General features: G+C 43.2%; 1 protein-coding gene across 3 annotated transcripts in view; it reads right to left on the reverse strand.

Annotated features, from left to right (window-relative positions):
- LPIN2 (lipin 2) overlaps nt 1–18,458 on the reverse strand; it is an 83,399-nt gene that overhangs the window by 36,019 nt on the left and 28,922 nt on the right. For 2 of the 3 annotated variants that reach the window (XM_044292810.1, XM_044292808.1), the window contains exons 2-7: nt 12,667–12,867; nt 12,476–12,571; nt 7,961–8,020; nt 6,499–6,779; nt 5,624–5,731; nt 4,458–4,581 (exon numbers count right to left, since the gene is read on the reverse strand). In XM_044292810.1, the coding sequence (XP_044148745.1) occupies nt 4,458–4,581; nt 5,624–5,731; nt 6,499–6,779; nt 7,961–8,020; nt 12,476–12,571; nt 12,667–12,858 (861 nt within the window). In that variant the 5' untranslated portion in view covers nt 12,859–12,867. The remainder of the gene's footprint in view (nt 1–4,457; nt 4,582–5,623; nt 5,732–6,498; nt 6,780–7,960; nt 8,021–12,475; nt 12,572–12,666; nt 12,868–18,458) is intronic. The other variant, XM_044292809.1, reaches the window with a different exon arrangement.

The raw sequence follows: 18,458 nt of genomic DNA on the forward strand, positions 1-18,458 counted from the left end.
GAAACGTCTCAGCGTACCAAAAAATGTTCAATTTGCAAAAAGGGACCGCATTCCGTTCATAAATCCCTCTGTGTAAAAGGTTTGGAAAAAATTGTGTCAAAAGAATCTCCTTCCCTTCTGCATAATATCAAAAACATTATCAAAGAGGAAGTGAGCAGCGCTGTGGACTGTAAATTGGCATCCACATCTCCAAATCCTTCCACCTCCTATGGCAGCAATATCTGCCCCTTCTTAAATAGATCTGCAGGAGGAAGATTTTGATAAAGGGGAGTTACTTTTTCGGATCTGACTGATTTCTCTGAAGACGAGTCCGGTCGTCCCCTTTGCGCCATTGAAGAGACAGATTCTCTTTTAAAAACCATAAGGGCAACCTTAAATCTGGAAGACTCAGGGGAAAAAGGGTTTTCCCCCTGCATTCTAATATTATCAGACTTTATTAATAAAGAATGGACTGACTCCGAGAAAAAGCCTGAGGTCTTCAGGATTTTTAAAAGGAAGTATCCGTTTTTCGAAGAGGATACTACCCTTTGGGATAAAAGTCCTAAAGTTGATGCTCCGGTAGCAAAAAAACAAAAAAAATCTGCTCTCCTTTTTGAGGATGTAGGTCTTCTAAAAGACCCCATGGATAAAAAAAGTGAAGCTCTTTTAAAATGATCTTTGGAAGCGTCTATGGCCATTTTAAGACCAAGTGTAGTGGCCACTTATACTGACAGGTCCATGGCCATTTGGATTAACCAAATGGAGGAGCATTTAGTGGCAGGAACCCCAAGAGAAGAAATTCTTGCTTCCTTACCCATGTTTAAGCAGGCAGCAAATTTTCTGGCAGATGCCTCTGTAGATACTGTAAAACTGGCAGCCAGATCTACAGCCCTCTCTAGTGCCACTAGAAGAACGGTGTGGCTGAGGTCATGGTCAGGGGATTCAGCCTCTAAAAAGAAATTATGCCGTATCCCCTGTGAGGGAGACAGAGTATTCGGGTCCATACTCAATGATATCCTTGAAAAAGCCACAAACAGGAAAAAAGGTTTTCCGTCAGAACCCAAAAATATTCATCAAAGACGAAATTTCAGCTCTTCCACAAAGGGCAGGCAGGACCAGAAAAAAAAAAAAAAAAAAAAAAAAAAAAAAAGGGGGGGGGGGAGGGGGGGGGGGGGTTTAAGGAAGATGGAGGTAGAGGTATCCATTCTGGGAAAAAATCTCCAGATCCCCCTGGGTATCAGATGTAATATCGTCAGGTCTAAAAATTTAATTTTCCTCCCCTCCTCAAGATGTTTTTTTGTATTATCAAGTAGCTAAAGAAAGATCAGTCAGTACAATAGCCATTGTTTCTGTTCTACTTGGAGAACAAGAGAGGCTTTTATTCCCTAATTTTCCTAGTAAGAAAACCAAATGGCTCTCTCAGAGCAATTATAAATTAAAAAAGGTCTAAATAGTCAGGTCCAAGTGTTTCAAAATGGAAACAAAATCTACAATAAATCTTCTCAGGAAAAACGTTTATATGGCAAGCCTTGGATCTGACCGATGCATATTATCATATCCCTATATGCAGCGGTCATCACAAATATCTAAGTTTTGCGGTTCAGTGGGGGGAAAAAGGTGTTCCATTTTCAATTCCTGATCCTTCCCTTTGGCCTAATGTCAGGCCCTAGAGTCTTCTCAAAGATAATGTCAGAGGTAGTAGCAAGTCTACATCAGAAAGGGATACTCATTTATCCCTTATCTGGACGATTTCCTCATTGCTGCAGAATCAAAAGAAAAATTGGAGAATCAATTGAACATAGTACAGCAGGATCTGAAAGACCTAGGCTGGATTGTAAATCTAGAAAAATCCCGAAAAGAGGAAGGTTTTTCTTGGCATGTTGTTGGGCTCACATCTTATGAACACTTTCCTACCAGTAGAAAAACTATCAAAAAAATCAACCAGGAATTTTCAGGGCAGGAGAAGAGTGGCTATTCGGGTAGTGATGAAGGTGCTGGGCCTTATGTCATCTTCAATCCCTGCAGTAAGATGGGCACAAGCACACTCTCGGGTCCTACAAGCAGTCATATTTAAAAACTGGGACAAAAGCATATTCTCATTAGAAAAGGAAGTGAGTCAATCAGCAGGTAAATAACTGCTTAAGATGGTGGCTAGACAAAAGAAACCTATGCGACAGAGTATCATGGCGAAAAATAGACCCTATAACAATAACAGACGCCAGCAGATTCGGTTGGGGGGCTCATTCAGACCTGTCTGCAGAACAGGGGACGTGGTGTCAAAATCTAAGCCTATCCTCCTCAAATCTAAGTGAGTTATCAGCAGTGTGAGAAGTCCTCAAAGCTCTTCATTTGGAAGTAAAAGAAAGAGATATAAAAATCCTATCAGACAACATTACTACGGTCACCTACCTGAACAAACAAGGAGGTACAAAAAGTGCATCCTTAGCAAAAGTATCAAGAAAAATCTTTCAATGGGCAGAAAGGAATATACACTCTATTACGGCAGTCCATATAACGGGAAAAGACAACAGGATCGCAGATTTTCTAAGCAGAGATACCTTAAAAGAAGGAGAATGGAGTTTAAATCGCCAGGTTTTTCTTCAGATAACAAAGTGGTCGATATCACACCTAGAAGTGTTTGCGACCCGGCAGAACAAACGGATACATTTTGTTCCCTATCCTACAAAGATTGCCCTTTATTTGTGGATGCACTCCCCCATCCTTGGACGAATGAGATCCTGTAAGCATTTCCCCCGTTTGCCCTAATACCCAAAATTCCCTTACTATTGAACATGTCAGCAGGGGATTATTGGATCCTGCCGCCACTTCCAGACCTTCATCAGGGTCATTTTACACCAGATGTCGGCACAACTATGTCTGGCAGCTTGGAACCAGAGCGGGAATTTTGAAAGAAAAAAAAAAAAGGTATTTTGGAGGCGGTTGTCTCAAAATTTCACTGTATGCAAAACGTTTCAGTGCCATCATTCGATTCTCCAGCAGGTTGTCCGGAAGACAGGCGTTTTCATAATCTGGACGATCGCAGATGTGCGTTATGTTACCTTAAGCCAACAGAAACTTTCAGGAAGACAGAGACTCTTCATTCACTAGTCCTGTCCCTAGGGGAGGTGGGTTATCCTCCTATGAATCCGTGCCGCTGTGGAAGCTAGAGGAATAACCAATTACCGGTAAGTAATTGTAATCTTCTATCATAGGGCTGGTTGTTCCACGAAATGCGGAATGCACGCGGTTGGTATCCGTGGTTTGCAAATCTGCAATTAGCGGACCACAAAAACGAATGTAGTCGTCTGAATGAGCCCTACGTCATTTGACAATAATGGTCAGAAAGTGAAAGGGAATGAAATGGTCAAAGCATAAGCTACGTCCTGGAAATACTATAACCGAACAATACTAGTGGGGCCAAGAAATGTTTCGGGGTATCCTTGAAGGCGTTTGTCCAGGTTTGTTTTTATTTATTTATTTTATTTGCTGCAACCAGAAGTACTTGTGAAGAAATCCATACCTACCTGCTCCCCTCCGATCAGTGGCTCCCTGGACATCCAGTCCCTGTCTGTCAACTTTCACATGGACAGGTTCACATGCACTGCTGCAGCCAATGACTGGCCTCAGTTGGTGACGTGTCCCCAAGCAGCATGTCACTGGTAGGTCACACACCACTTTGAGTATGTTCACATGTGCGTTGGATGCTCCGTCACAGAAACTGTCAATGATATTGAAGAGAAAAATCCTGTATGCAGGACTTTTTTCTCAGCTAAAAAAAACAAACATTCTCCAGAATGGAAACTGAAGAGACCTCATAGTTAATGGGATCTGCTAAGTTCTGTTTGTGTCAGTTATGTGCTGAATCTGATACTTCCATTTATTCCAACCTATAACGGAGCAGAAGAACAGAAAGTAATAGCGCTGATCTGACCAAGCCCTTAGTTGACCACTTCTGAAGCCAGTCATTGGCTGCAGCAGCACATGTAACTCAGTCTATTTGGAAGTTGACAGATGGGGACTGGAAGACCAGTGAAAACAGCGGAAGAGCCATGCAGCCAGAATGGAGAGGTGGGGAAGAGGCAAGTATGGATTTCTTCACAAATGTCAAACAAATCTGGGAAACCTTTATCCATGTCAACAGAATAAATAATCAGGAAGTTTAACAATTTACTATCTTTTTACAGCGGTGACTAAGAAAACCCTTCAGTGCATGTCCACACGGGATGTAAAATGCAGCGGCAGAATCCCCATCAGTAACATGAGGATTTGCCTGTGACATGCCGCAGATTCCACCTTATAAGTCACAAAGGTGGAAAGCCTCAGCATGTCAATTCCCCCTGCAGATATTGTGCAGCATGCTGATGAGGTTGTTAAAATATCATCCACTTTGCTGGTGGTGTAAATTGTGGCAGAATAACCACACTGTGTGGACATGCCCTCAAAGAATGCAGCGAATGGAGTAAGAAGAGACTACGCACCTTGGCCGACTCTGGGAACCCACCCCATGTCCACTCCATCTGGGGCTCCCCTCTGAGCAGGGAGTCCGTAGGTTTGACTTCCAGCTCTGAATCGCTCTTTGGACCTGCAGACTGGCAATAGCCACTGAGCGGAAAGAGAATTATAGAAATCAAGAACCAATCCTCAACACCAATTCATGATCTATATGAGTTTTGTTACCAGTCTCTAAATTCTTAGATTCACTAGTTTTCCAATTAAATTATACAAAGGACTCTTAAAGGGGTTGTGTCACTTCAGCAAACGGCATTTATCATGTAGATAAAGTTATTACAAGCCACTTACTACTGTACTGTGATTGTCCATATTGCCTCCTTTGCTGGCTGGAATCATTTTTACATCACATTAAACACTGCTAGCTTTCATGGTTACGACCACCCTGCAATCCATCAACGGTGGCCGTGGTGGCACACTATGGGAAAAAGCACCAGCCTAGAGGGCCTCCACCAAAGAGGCCGGCACTTTTTCCTATAGTGTGCCAGCACGACCACTGCTAATGGACTGCAGGGTGGTCGTAACCATGGAAACTAGCAGTGTATAATGTGATGGAAAACTGAATCAAGCCAGTAAAGGAGGCAATATGGCCAATCACAACACATTAGTAAGTGGCTTGTATTAACTTTCTCTACATGATAAATGCCACTTGCTGAAGTGACAACCCCTTTAAGGAGGACCTGTCCCCACTCCTGACGTGTTTCTTATTAAACAATGTTTTCCCTATGCAATAACAATTCTGGAACTTATTTCATGCAAACTGTTATTCTATACCTCAATTATTCCTACAAGAAGTTTATTAATGAATTTCCAAATGGGTGTTAGCAATGATGGGGGTGTCCCTAAACACCGACAATCAGTGACGGCAGTTTGAGATTGTGCGGGGACACACCCTCAACTATTAATAACCAGCTGCAAATTAATAAGTGTCTAGAAGGAATAACTGAGGGACAGAAAAACAGTTATATTAAAAGATGCTCCAGAATTGCTATTACATGGGGAATGCAAGTAGTTACCAAAACAGACATGTCAGGAGGGGAGACATATCCTCTTTCACTTCATTATTACATTTTTTGGTCATCAGAACCAAGTATTCAGCACTAGCAATCTCTGGTGACAAGTATTAGGTAGATACCTGTCCTGTGGAGACCAGTCTCCATCTGATAGTGCGTAATGATCTGAAGAATGGCAGATGAAAGACTCTCTGTACTCCTCCTCCTTTAATGCAGAGCTTGAGGATGCCCTGGAAAAGAAAGACAAGTGTTCCAGCATCAGCACAATGCACTGCAGGTAATTTTCACTAGAACCACGAATTGGTGGAAAAGGGGTAAAACAACTGTAGGGACGTCCACTAGGTCAGTGACTAAGTATCAAACTGGATGGACAGGTGATCATCAAGTGTACTAAACAAAGCTGCGGTACCAAGCACAGCCACTACTAGAAGCGTGGCACTGTGCAGCCTCTGGGAATGTGCTAAGGTAAAATAAAGAATAAAGTCAGAAATGGTAAATGAACGTAGACAAAGAATGGGATCAGATGAAAGTAGAAAGGAGATATGCTGGAGTTGTCTATTGTGGAGAGAGTGCCCTCCTGTGGATAAACAGGTGAACTGCCAGACGTTACAGTGCTGAAATCAATTTATATATTTGACCAAATTATTTAGAATTTACAGTAACAGTTAAAAAAAAAAAAAAAAAAAAAAGTGACCCAAGTGAATCTATTTGTACGACTTGATTCGCTCATCAAATAAAGTTCTCCAGCTGCGAGAGGCTATGCTCGATGCTGAAGAAGCCCCATGGGTTAGAGGAGAACCAATTAGCATGTTTCCAAGGAAGCCGCGCTTGTAAGGACCAGTTCACACAGTTTTTTGGTGCAGATATTGGTTCCTTAAAATCAGCTCCAAAAACACCTTAAAGCAGCCGCCCATTAAATTGATAAGGGGTTCTCAATATATACTACATTTGCCAAGATCAATACATTATAGCGCTAATAACATCTCTGTAGAGTTACCTCTGAGCTGGACTTTCTTCATCGGAGCTTATTTCAATCTCAAAGATTTCCTCAGCTCCTGAAGGAGCAGGAACATCTTCCTTTTTATCATGTTTTATTCGCCTTCTCTTCCTTTTTTTCTTTTTCACAGATCCAGTTGTAATGTTCTCAGCCTCAAACGCATGAGATGATGCAGAAGCCTTCAGTTCTTCTCCAGAGTTTGGCACATGGATGTGGACATTCTTAAAAAAATGAGCCTCTGTGGGAATTGGTGAGGTAGCCAAGTATGCAGGGACTTCTTCCTAAGGACACAAAAAGACATGATACAATGAATGATACTTAGCCACATAGATTAGGCCAGGTACACATTGTGGCTCAGTTCTGTCACGGTCCATGACAGAGGTGAGAAGATCTGAGAGACTGGCAGCACCTGAGGGTACCTGACAGCCTCTCTGTTTTTTCCTTGCAGTGTTGTTTGGTAATGACCACACCTCTTGTCAGATGCAGCTTGTGGTCATTGCTGAGGCTCTATTTAGTTCTGACTCATACTGCTTACCATGCAGTTGATATTTCCTGCTGGAGTTGGGTGAGCTGGTGTGTTGTTCCTTTGGACCTCCGGCTCCTCCATTCTTCTTTAAAGGGAACCTGTCACCAGGATTTTGTGTATAGAGCTGAGGACATGGGTTGCTAGATGTCCACCAGCACATCCGCAATACCCAGTTCCCATAGCTCTGTGTGCTTTTATTATGTAAAAAAAAAAAAAACGATTTGATACATATACAAATTAACATGATATATGTCCTGTCCCTGGGCGCCATAATCTTGCGATGCGCGAGCTAGCGCATGCGCAGTTCCTTCCCTCAGGCTGATGCCAGCACAGGTAAGGAACACTATGAGGACACTGCACATGCGCTAGCTGGCGCATAGCAAGATTACAGCGCTCTAGCTTTCTGATGTCGGGGAGCAAGGAGGAGATTCTGAGGATGCGGGACAGTGCCTGGCTCTTTCACGCTGGACTCATCTCAGGGACAGGACACATCAGGTTAATTTGCATATGTATCAAATCGTTAGTTTTTTTACACACTAAAAGCACACAGAGCTATGAGGACTGAGTATTGCAGATGTGCTAGCGGCCATCTAGCAACCCATGTCCTCAGCTCTATACACAAAATCCTGGTGCATTTTGTTTAGTATTTTTTTTTGTTCTCTTGTGTTTGTTGTTTTCTAGGCCTCAGGGAGACACTGGTTCCTTCATCTGGGAAGGAACCAGTAGTCTCATTCCCTGCCACCACTACTAGGGCTTTCCAGGGCTAAGGTTCCAGTGTATGAGTATTTCCACCTTCAGGGTATACTCATATTGGCAGGAGTTAGGGAGAGGTCTAGGGATTCCTAAGAGGTCACCATCCCTCTCCCTGAGACCGGAGTCTAGGCCTCAAAGCTATTTTCTTCTGTGTTTTATCTGGTGTTTTCCCCTCTCCATTACCTGCGACACGTGCTCTGCCATGTCAATCATGTGACAGATACCGGTGGTGCCCAAAGGTACCTGTTGGTTTGACAAGAAAAATAGTGCTGCATGTTTCCATCAAATGTGACAATCTACAAGGTAGCTTCAGACAACGTGAACAGTCTTCCCCTCCCCTTTTCTTGCTACCTCCAAAAAGCTGTGAGAAGCCAAAAACAAATTATTGCACAAATACAGCATGCTCCATAATTTGCGACTTTTTTTTTACACCATAATAGTGGCATAAATAGCTTTATAAATGTCCGTCAAGGTCTTTCATGTCTTTAGCTGTTCACTTCTACTCAAATTCAATAATCCTCTGTGCCACAAGTGTAGCACAAAAACAAAACAAAAAAACAAAAAAACAAAAAAAAAGCACCCTTTGCATAAAAAAAAAATTAAATAAAAAATTGCAATTTTTGCCAATTTACATTGCACTCAACATATTTCAGATAAACAGCTGGGGCAAGTGTAGCAGCCACACCACGACAAATTTACCATTGCATGCACAAAAAATGTGTGTACATCACATCAGGCTCCTACGTCAGCTGCCAGCTTGCATGCATTCATTTCTGGTTCATGGTCCTCCAGAGACGCAACCAAATCTTAAAGGGAACCTGTCACCATGTTCTGACATATAAAACCGAATGTACCTTAATGCTTCGTTACCCAGATATAGTTCCTAGAGATCGAGCCATAATCTTCTCAGGACTAACCTTTCCGATTTTATCGCCCTATAAACCTTTACCGTCGTTAGGCTCATTTGCATAAGTTATTCCTTCCCCTCAAACCATCATAGCCTATTTCCCGCCCCCTAAACTTTGATTGACAGCCGATTTCTGCTCTCACTGCTTATAATCTAGTCCGAAATCGCGCACTTGCCCTTTATTTGTCAGACCAATGAGATAGTTTAGTGCATGTCCCCTCCCCCTCACGCCACTATGTGCTGGAATGTTCTCAAATATCCGCTTCACAATACTTACGCAACGGAGCTCTGCCCGAAATGAATATTGCGCATGCGTGAGATCCTAACTACAGGGGCATTTCTTAGGCGGAGCTGAGGTGCTTGACTCCATGAAAATATGACTCTTCTCATGTCAAACAAGTAAGATATGACTCTTATGTTAATTAGCATAAAAGGCAGGAAAGGTTTATCGGGCGATAAAATAGGACAGGTTAGTCCTGAGAAGAATATGGATCGATTGCTGGGAACTATCAGGGTAATGAAGCATTATGGTACATTCGGTTTTATTTGTCAGAACATGGTGACAGGTTCCCTTTAATGAATCTTCCTCCTGCCATGAGATCCCTTAGGAATACATTATACGCAATATTGAAGTGTGTTTCTCCAGGGATATTCACATGGAACTTGCTCTTTGTGTCTTGAAAAATGTGGTGTCATTATTTCAAGACACAAAGAGCTATGAGCTCTTCAGAGAGGTGGTTACAGACAGTGACGTACCATTGAAGCAGGCCTCACCGCTGCTCGGTGCCAAAATCCTGCTTCCCAACATCAATTCATGACATTTCCTTTCGGCCACCACTAGGGGGAGCTCAGTGCAAAGAGATTTTACAGCTTCTGTTGGGTTTAATCGTTATTGTTAGACCTTTCTGCATTAGGCTACTTTCACATTAGGGTTTCTTTTTTCCGGTATTGAGATCCGTCATAGGATCTCAATAGCGGCGAAAAACACTTCCGTTTTGTCCCTATTAATTGTCAATGGGGACAAAATGGAACTGAACAGAACGGAGTGCTCCAAAATGCATTCCGTTCCGTTTGGTTAAGTTCCCAGACCGGAGATCAAAACAGAAGCAAGTTGCGGTTTTCTTTCAGTCATGAGATGCGGAGCAAAACGGTGCAAGTCAATGGGGACAGATCCGTTTTCTCTGACAATAGAAAACAGACCCGTCCCGTATTGACTTTCAATGGAGTTGATGACTGATCCGTCCTTGCTGTGTCAAAGATAATACAACAATCTGAACGGATCCGGTTGTATTATCAGTAACAGAAGCGTTCTTGCTGATCTATGCCGGATCCAGCAAAAACGCTAGTGTGAAAGTAGCCTTATAGGCCAACTGTTCAATTTTAGCAATGGGTCTATCTAACTGCAAATAATTATATTATTAGACCTGTCTTCTGAGACTTTAGATGACAGATACCATTTAAAAAAAAATATATATACACAAAAAAAAAAAAAAAAAAGATAAAATTATGGAAAAAAAAAAAACATTTTCTATTACAAAATTTTGAGACAACACTTTTGGGTACTTTCACACTAGCGTTTTTCTTTTCCGGCACTGAGATCCATCCTAGGGGCTCAAATCCAGAAAAGAACTGATCAGTTTTACCCTAATGCATTCTGAATGGAGAGCAATCCGTTCAGGATGCATCAGGATGTCTTCAGTTCAGTCTTTTTGACTGATCAGGATGCTATGGTTTAATCTCCGGCCCAAAAAACTGAACACTTGCCTGAATGCCGGCATTTAGGTATGTAAAAGTGCCGGATCCAGCATTCAAATTGCCGCACTGACGGATCCGGTAATCCGGTCTGCCGAATGCGCAGACCTTTAAAAATGATAAGAAAAAAAAATACCGGATCAGTTTTGCCTGATGACACCGGAAAAACGGATCTGGTATTGCTATGCATTCTTCTGACTGATTAGGCATTTTTCAGACTGATCAGGATCCTGATCAGTCTGAAAAATGCCTGATCAGTCAGAAAAAATTACATGCGTTTGCATACAGTTTGCCTGATCAGGCAGGCAGTTCAGGCAACGGAACTGCCTGCAGGAATCAAACAAGGCAAGTGTGAAAGTACCCTAAAACCAGGCTTTCACAGTGATCAAATTCCCGGGAATCACTTTGAGTGTTCCCCGGGGTCTTCACTGTGACTGCAGCTGTAAAGTAACAGTGAGTTCACAGCAATCTGTAGCACCACGGAGAGCTAGCAAATCGTAAAGTGACCTAATGCTTTTATGCAGCAGGTTACTACCCAACGTATAAAAATCAGCAGAAGGCAAGTGGTTGAATTCATATACACAGCACCCTCTAGTGGCAGGCAGGCAGCTTTTATATTTAAAAATTAGGGATACTGGCACATCTATTGCACTGTGCAATACTAAGGGCAGCATAAAGTAGCGGCAGCCACGCTGATTTCAGCAATCAGTCCGTCATGAATATTAAGTGGTTGCTGAGCACCAGCAGCATAATCTCTGCAGCCCAAGCCTGATAGTCACGACTGCATAAGAGCCCCTGCTCTCCCCCAACCAGCTGCTGATGACTGAAAGTCCTCTCCTAGGGAGAAAGCGAATGTGAGAACTGCAGCAGCACGATGAAGCTTAATATGCTGCCGTATATATTCTGCTACTAGCCAAGAGGGCACAAAAAAATGTGCCACTTGGCTACTAGGAGCACTGAAAGAATACAATGGGCATTATTGGAGCGTTTATCAATTCTTCTACGCCAGTTTTCTAGCACAGAAAAAAAGTCAAATTTTTGCGCAGGGCTACTTTTAGCAAAAATTTTTGACTTTTTGCTCATTTACAACAAGCTTACTATTTCAAGTAAGCTTAGGAACAAGGATGCAGGGCCTATACGGCCCGACACAATTATTATTATTGATGCAAAAAACATGGCAGCTCTTAGACGCAGCAAAATAATTTAGAGGAGTGCGCCTCTTAAAGGGGTTGTCCAGGTTCAGAGCTGAACCCGGACATAGCCCCATTTTCACCCCGGCAGCCCCTGTGATATGAACACCGGAGCTCTCCTTTGCCCTGCACTAAATTGCGCGGGGAAAAGGCATTTTCAGGAGATCGGGTGACGTACCGGGCTCTCCAGGAAGAAACTTCCGCCCAGCAGTGAGCACAATGATGTCACCGGCACTAATGGGTGGGCTTTAGTGCTGTCCTAGTCTGTAAAACGGCTAGGGCAGCACTAAAGCCAGCCCATCAGAGTCACCGAATACACTGCCTGTGCCTAGCAGTGTGCAGAGGTAAACAAGCCCTTGCCCTGCGCGATACAGCACAGGGCAAGGGAGAGCATCGGAGCATGAAATGCCCATATCACAGGAGCTGCCAGGGTGAAAATGTGGGTATGTCTGGGTTTAGCTCTGATCACGGACAACCCCTTTAATAAATGCATCGTATGTCAGCGTAGCATCTGATTAAGATTAATGTACTATATACCAGTCTAGTCCAAAGAATCCATACGGAGAGTGCACCTCCTGCCCCTCAGGACAGTGACCGATAGGCTGCTGTGTATGCCACTATGGACATCTCCCCATCAGAGAGAGGCAGGAGGTGCACGGTACAAGATTTTATTTTCTGCACTTTTGGTTTCTAGGGGAATGGACCTGAAGATGTAATAACAGATCGGCTTTAAACATGGCAATAAAGCATACTACGGCCTAAAACCAAACCAGTGCACGTCACATTTCCAGCAGCGATAGCCAGCAGCATCATGTGCTCAATCCGACACAGGCAACAAAAGCTACTTACGTTTTCTTCTTCAGTTTCTTGTACAAAAAATGCTTCTCCATTGTCACCAAGTTTCATGTGCAGGTCTACAGGTTCCCCATTGATTTCAATGTCAATCTATGGAGGAAAAAAAATGAACACTTTGTAAACAGTTTGCTTTGTGAATAAACGGCTTGGTTTCTACAAACTGGGGTTTTTACTCAGTAACGTACCACTTTCTCCTTGGACCGCAGGACTCCTAACTTCCCAAAGCGGACATGGAAAGGTGAGCACAAGTAGGTGCCATCTTGCTGACGGACGACGATCACATCAATGCACCCCGATAGTGTAGCCTGGTTAATACCCTTGTAGAGCTCCCTAACGGTCACCAGGACCTGCCCGGCAAGCTGTCCCACATAGTTCATAGTTTGATACTAGGAAGAAAAAAAATGAACAGATTATGATCACAATGATAATCTGCTTTACAAGGGTGAAGATGCACAACCCAGCAAAAGACAAGAGCCCTGCCATCTCAGGTGGTCGCCCACTTCTTCCCTCATCTGCTACAACTGGTATGTAGACAATAGGTGGCACTGGGCGGGAATCGTAGAGGGACTTCTGTAGAACCCTGTAAGGGGTTGTCCCACAAAAAAAATACTCTACATTTTTCAAACAAGCACCTGGATGTGAATACTTTTGTAATTGCATGAAATTAAACATTTAGCATAGCCACTAAGTTATTCAATAAAATGCATCTGTACAGCGCCACCTGCTGTTTATACTTTTTCTTATTTTATTTGTCCATCTCACTGAGCTGGTCGAACATGCTCAGTTTAAATCTTCAACTGCCACCAGCCATACATTCAGTTAGAAGCTCTGACAGTTACAGGCAGAGGGGACAATCATAGCCCAAGCCCTTTACAGGTTATTCACAGGTCTGTATTAATAATCGTCCATATGGTGGCTGCAACACATGGACATTTTTTTTTTTTTTTTGTGACGTCTGTATATGTTCATGTAGGACACTAATCTGGTGACCGCTGGAGAAAACGGTCCCCAAGTCTGTATTGTATGAGATATGGTCCAAAATAGGACCTTGTCTGAGCTTCCCGGAGTAGTGTGAATAGCGGCTACTTCTACTATATGAAAATAAAGCGGGTGCACTGTACTGACGTAGTCATTTCAACCATACCTTGGATGGCTTTATCTGTACTTTCAAACTCTTTATTCAGTATGCAAATGAGAACCCAAGTGCCGAGGAAGGCGTCAGATTGTTTCAAGAGATCAGGACCACCACCTCCAAGATCCCAAGCCCGCCTCTCACAAGAGCCCAAGACCACCTTTTCATCTGTAGCATTACCTCCCCTTGTGTTTTCCACTCTACCCCTCTTATTAGACCTTACTATTTCTCTTCAACTCTCCCCGCGGCCTCAGAGAAGCAGTGCATACGTTATACCTACAGTGAGTCAGAGGCCCACTGCAGGGAAGGCAGTGCGCAGGCAGATTCACGCTATACGCATGTGCAAGTTTTCAATGAGACACAGGTGGACATTGTGGGTGGAGTTGAAGGGAAATAGTGACATCTAAGAGGGGTAGAGTGGCGGTAATGCTAGAGATGGAGAGGTGGTCCTGGGCTCTTGAAACTGTTGGCGACGTCCTGCTGGGCACCTTGGACCTCATTTGCATACTGAATAAAGTGTATTCTCTGGAGTTTGAAAGTACAGATAAAGCTAAGAAACGCCTGGTTGAAGTGATGTTAGACAGAGGTACATTGCTCACATGCAGTAGAAGTAGCTGACAGGTTCCCTTTAATTCTAAGATGATACAGGCTGAAGGAGAATTGGACAATGTCCACGATTTCAAGGGGCAGATACTGTATTTTCTGCACTTCATAACCTTCAGATAAAAGTAACTCAGGAGTAGCTTCCGCGGTCATCCATGAGACATTTCCTGCGTGCAGGCCCTACGAAGGCCACAGTTTTTTTTTTTGCTGCTTATCTTAAAGCTCCAGGTCCTGACCAAAACAAGTAGTGGAAAAATGTGCAGCTCCATCAGCAGAATACTCAAAAGAAAACCAGAAGGCACAGATCTTAAAGGGGTTGTAAACTTGTATCACAGGAAAATGACATTCAAACGGGTTGTTTTTGTAATTTGTTTCATTTATTTTGTTATAAACCACATATTTTGAACAATTCCAATGTTCACTAAACATTACACAACGGGACGACACTCCATGTTCGCTGCATCTCATTTGTCAGCTTTGCTGTGAAAGCTGGGGGGAAATGAGCAGTCACCTCATTTTCATAAAGCTGAGGGCAATGAGTAACATAGTTAATGCCCGATCATTGCCTGCTTGTTCAGCTGCATTCACATGCAGCAATCATCCCCTCAGTATAAAGATGAATGATCACTACTGTGATCATTCATCCCCATATAGATTCATTGTTTGTCGGCAGTGTATCCTTGCTCCTACAGAGCAATGTGCTGCCAATAAAAAATGATTTCCCACATGAGACATGCAAACCACCTAACAAACGTTTGCTTGTTGATTGGGTGATCAATTCACAAGAGGTAATTTTTGCGAACAAGCGTATGTACGAACGTTCATCCCCGATTACCGTCCCAACTCTCAGTCTGTGCCAAAGGGTCATAAGGGACAGTTCTATTGTGGGCTGGAGAACGAAATAAGATACTAAATTAACACCAAATCCATAGATAAAGCTGTGTATGCTGTCACTGTCATTCCCAGATTTGTGGGGGAGGGGGGGGGGGGTCGCATGACATCACTCCCAGGAAACTAATAATTAACAAAGAAATGTCAGAGGTTGAGTCCTTTTAATTGCAGCTGCCATAAAGCACACACCCTGCTGCACCGTCTATACAGATAAGGCTACTTTCACATTCGCGTTTGGTGCGGATCCATCATGGATCTGCACAGATGGATCCGTTCATATAATACAACCGTCTGGATCCGTTCAGAACGGATCCATTTGTATTATCTTTAACATAGCCGTCTTGAACACCATTGAAAGTTAATGGAGGACGGATCCGTTTTCTATTGTGCCAGATTGTGTCATAGCAAATGGATCCGTCCTCTTTGACTTACATTGTGTGTCAGGACGGATCCGTTTGGCTCAGTTTCGTCAGACGGACAACAAAACGCTGCAATCAACGTTTCGGTGTCCGCCTCCAAAGGGGAATGGAGGCAAACTGATGCATTCTGAGCGGATCCTTTTCCACTCAGAATGCATTAGGGCAAAACTGATCCGTTTGGACTGCTTGTGAGAGCCCTGAACAGATCTCAAACGATAAGCCAAAACGCCAGTGTGAAAGTGGCCTAATACAACAAGGAAGAGAGTCTCTTCAATATGGCCACCCCATGTTTTTAAAAATAAAAAGCTACAACATGGGGGAAAAAAATAAAAATTCTCCTGTAGAAAAGACTACAGATTTAAAAATAATTAAATACATAAGACAAGGTTTTATGAGAGTTTAAGGCTCCATTCACACGTCCTTAAGTGTGGTCCGCATCCATTCCGCAATGGACCCATTCATTCTCTATGATGACGGAATGGATGTGGAGAGCACACTATGTGCTCTCCGCATCTCCGGAGCGCGGCACCAATCTTCCGGTCCGCAGCTCCGCAAGAAAATAGAGCATGTCCTATGGGGGTGCCGGCCGGGTGTATTACGGATGCACTACAGATGTCTGAATGGAGCCTTATACTGATGACTTATCCTCTAATTAGGTCATCACTATCTGATTAGTGGGGGTCTGACACCCAAGACCCCTGCAGATTAGCTGTTTGAGAAGGCACCGGTGCTCGGAGTAGCGCATCGGCCTTCTCTCTTTATCCTAGGCCATGTGGCGTCACGTTTATGTGTCACGTGGAATAGGAGCAGCTCAGCCCAATTTAAGTGAATGGAGCTGAGCGCAATACAAAGGACAGCCGCTATACCATGTACAGCACTGTGCTTGGTAAGCTGCGAGAAGTCAGGTGGTGCCTATTGGAGCGCTGCTGCCTTCTCAAAGCAGCTGATCAGCGGGGGTCCCAGATGTCGGACCCCCACCGATGGGATACTGATGACCTATCCAGAGGGTCATCCGTAAAAAAAAAAATATATATATATATATATATATATATATATATATATATATATATATATATATATATATATATATATATATATATATATATATATCGGAAAACCCCTTTAATCAGGTTCATCAGATGAAGGACTCATTTTAAAAGGATAAAACTACATCCAGTGGTTTCTATGTTGTTTCTGATCTGTGATATTGTCACAGTAGGTAGGTAAGCAGGGAAATTACCAAACACAGGGAAAACAAACAGAACAATTGACTAGGCCCAAAAGCAAGGGAGAAAAGGGTCACCTCCTAGCAATCCCTAAGGCTTTCCCTACACTGCTGTGCACATGTGCATACCCTAATGGTGGATATTCACATGCCCTCGTGCCTAAGTCTATAGACCCTGGGAAAACCCTGAGCAGTAGGGAAAAGGGAAGAGGCTACCAGCTTCTTCAAACAGGAGGAAGCAAGAGTCTTCCTAGAGGCCTAGATAAAAGACACCAAGGGAAGAAACAGAGAGGACTTCTCTTGAGCTGAGCTGGAGCAGACGATCCACAACGCATCCAAAGCCCACAGGAATGAACTATAACCCACACAGGCCACTGGGAGAAGGAGGAATAATACAACCAACCCAGTACACCTGAGAGAAGGTGGATCCAGCTCAAACCCAAACCAAAACAAAGAGGAGTCAGACATGTGCAGCCAGTCTGACAGATCTCCGCACATTCACAGGGTAAGACGTGACAGATATTAAAGCATAAAGCACATTGTGTCTGATCTGCCAGCAGCAATGTATATAGCAGGAGGAGCTGAGCAGATTGAGATAAAGTTTTATGGAAAATGTTATTTTGAAATCCTTGGTGACCAAGCAATTTTTTTCATTTTTCATTGTTGCATTCCAAGAGCTATATCTTTTTTAGGTTGCCGTTGAGCCGTATGAAGGTTTGTTTTTTTAGGAAAAAAGTTGTAGTTTTTTGGGTCCACTTAACTTACCGATTAACTTTTTTTTTTTACCTCCTCCTGGGCAGGAGGGGGGGGGGCAGAAATACTCCCACTGAGATTTCATGTTATAATTTTTGCAATGTTCATTTTTTGTCACAAACTGTCTGGGTCAGTACCATTACAGTGATACCAAATACATAGTTTTTAATATTTTTTTTTATTGTTTTACTTTTGCACAATAAAAGCTTTTTTTTTTAAGAAAATGTTTTTTTTGCATCGCTGCATCCCAAGACCTTTACTTTTTTTTTTCTATGGAACTGTGCGAGGGGTTGATTTTTGTTGGACAACGTGCAGTTACATAACACTTTTTATCCCATTTTGTGGTGGCGATTACGTAATTTATCGTGCAAATGAAATGATGTGATATTTTATCACTGGCTGCTATACTACAACATCAGCACCCCGCAAACTAATTTGCCGGGTGCCAACAACTTATTGACTGCGGCATCTTAGGGGTTTAACAGCTCAGAACCATGCTTTTGCAGATTTGGGCTGTTACTGTCTACTCTCTGCTGCACGGGAGACCTGCGCATGTCACGCCCTGCCCTGTGGGTGTTCTGAGGAGATCAGTCAGAATTGCTGCAGTTACTCGATCTGACATTTTGTTTTGTTGTGGGTTTGAACAGACCTCCCCAGGTGTCGTTCTTTAGGTGATTAGTGAGGCTATTTATTCCTCCCTCTCCCTATGCGGGTTATATTTATTTCTTGTTTGAGCTCTGGAAGTTTTGGTGGATCGTCTGCTCCAACTCATCTATAGATAACTCCTTTTTCCTTTTGTGTCTGTTTTTACTAGGCCCCTAGAGTGACACTAGCGCCTCCGGTTGTTGAAGGAGCTGGGTGTTTCTTTCCCTCTGGGTTTGGTCCAGTGTGTTACAGCTTTAGGTACGTGGGCATGTGCATATATACCATTGAGATATGCACATGGGCATAGCA

This window comes from Bufo gargarizans, chromosome 5 (assembly GCF_014858855.1).
Source record: "Bufo gargarizans isolate SCDJY-AF-19 chromosome 5, ASM1485885v1, whole genome shotgun sequence".
Taxonomy (NCBI): Eukaryota; Metazoa; Chordata; class Amphibia; order Anura; family Bufonidae; genus Bufo; species Bufo gargarizans.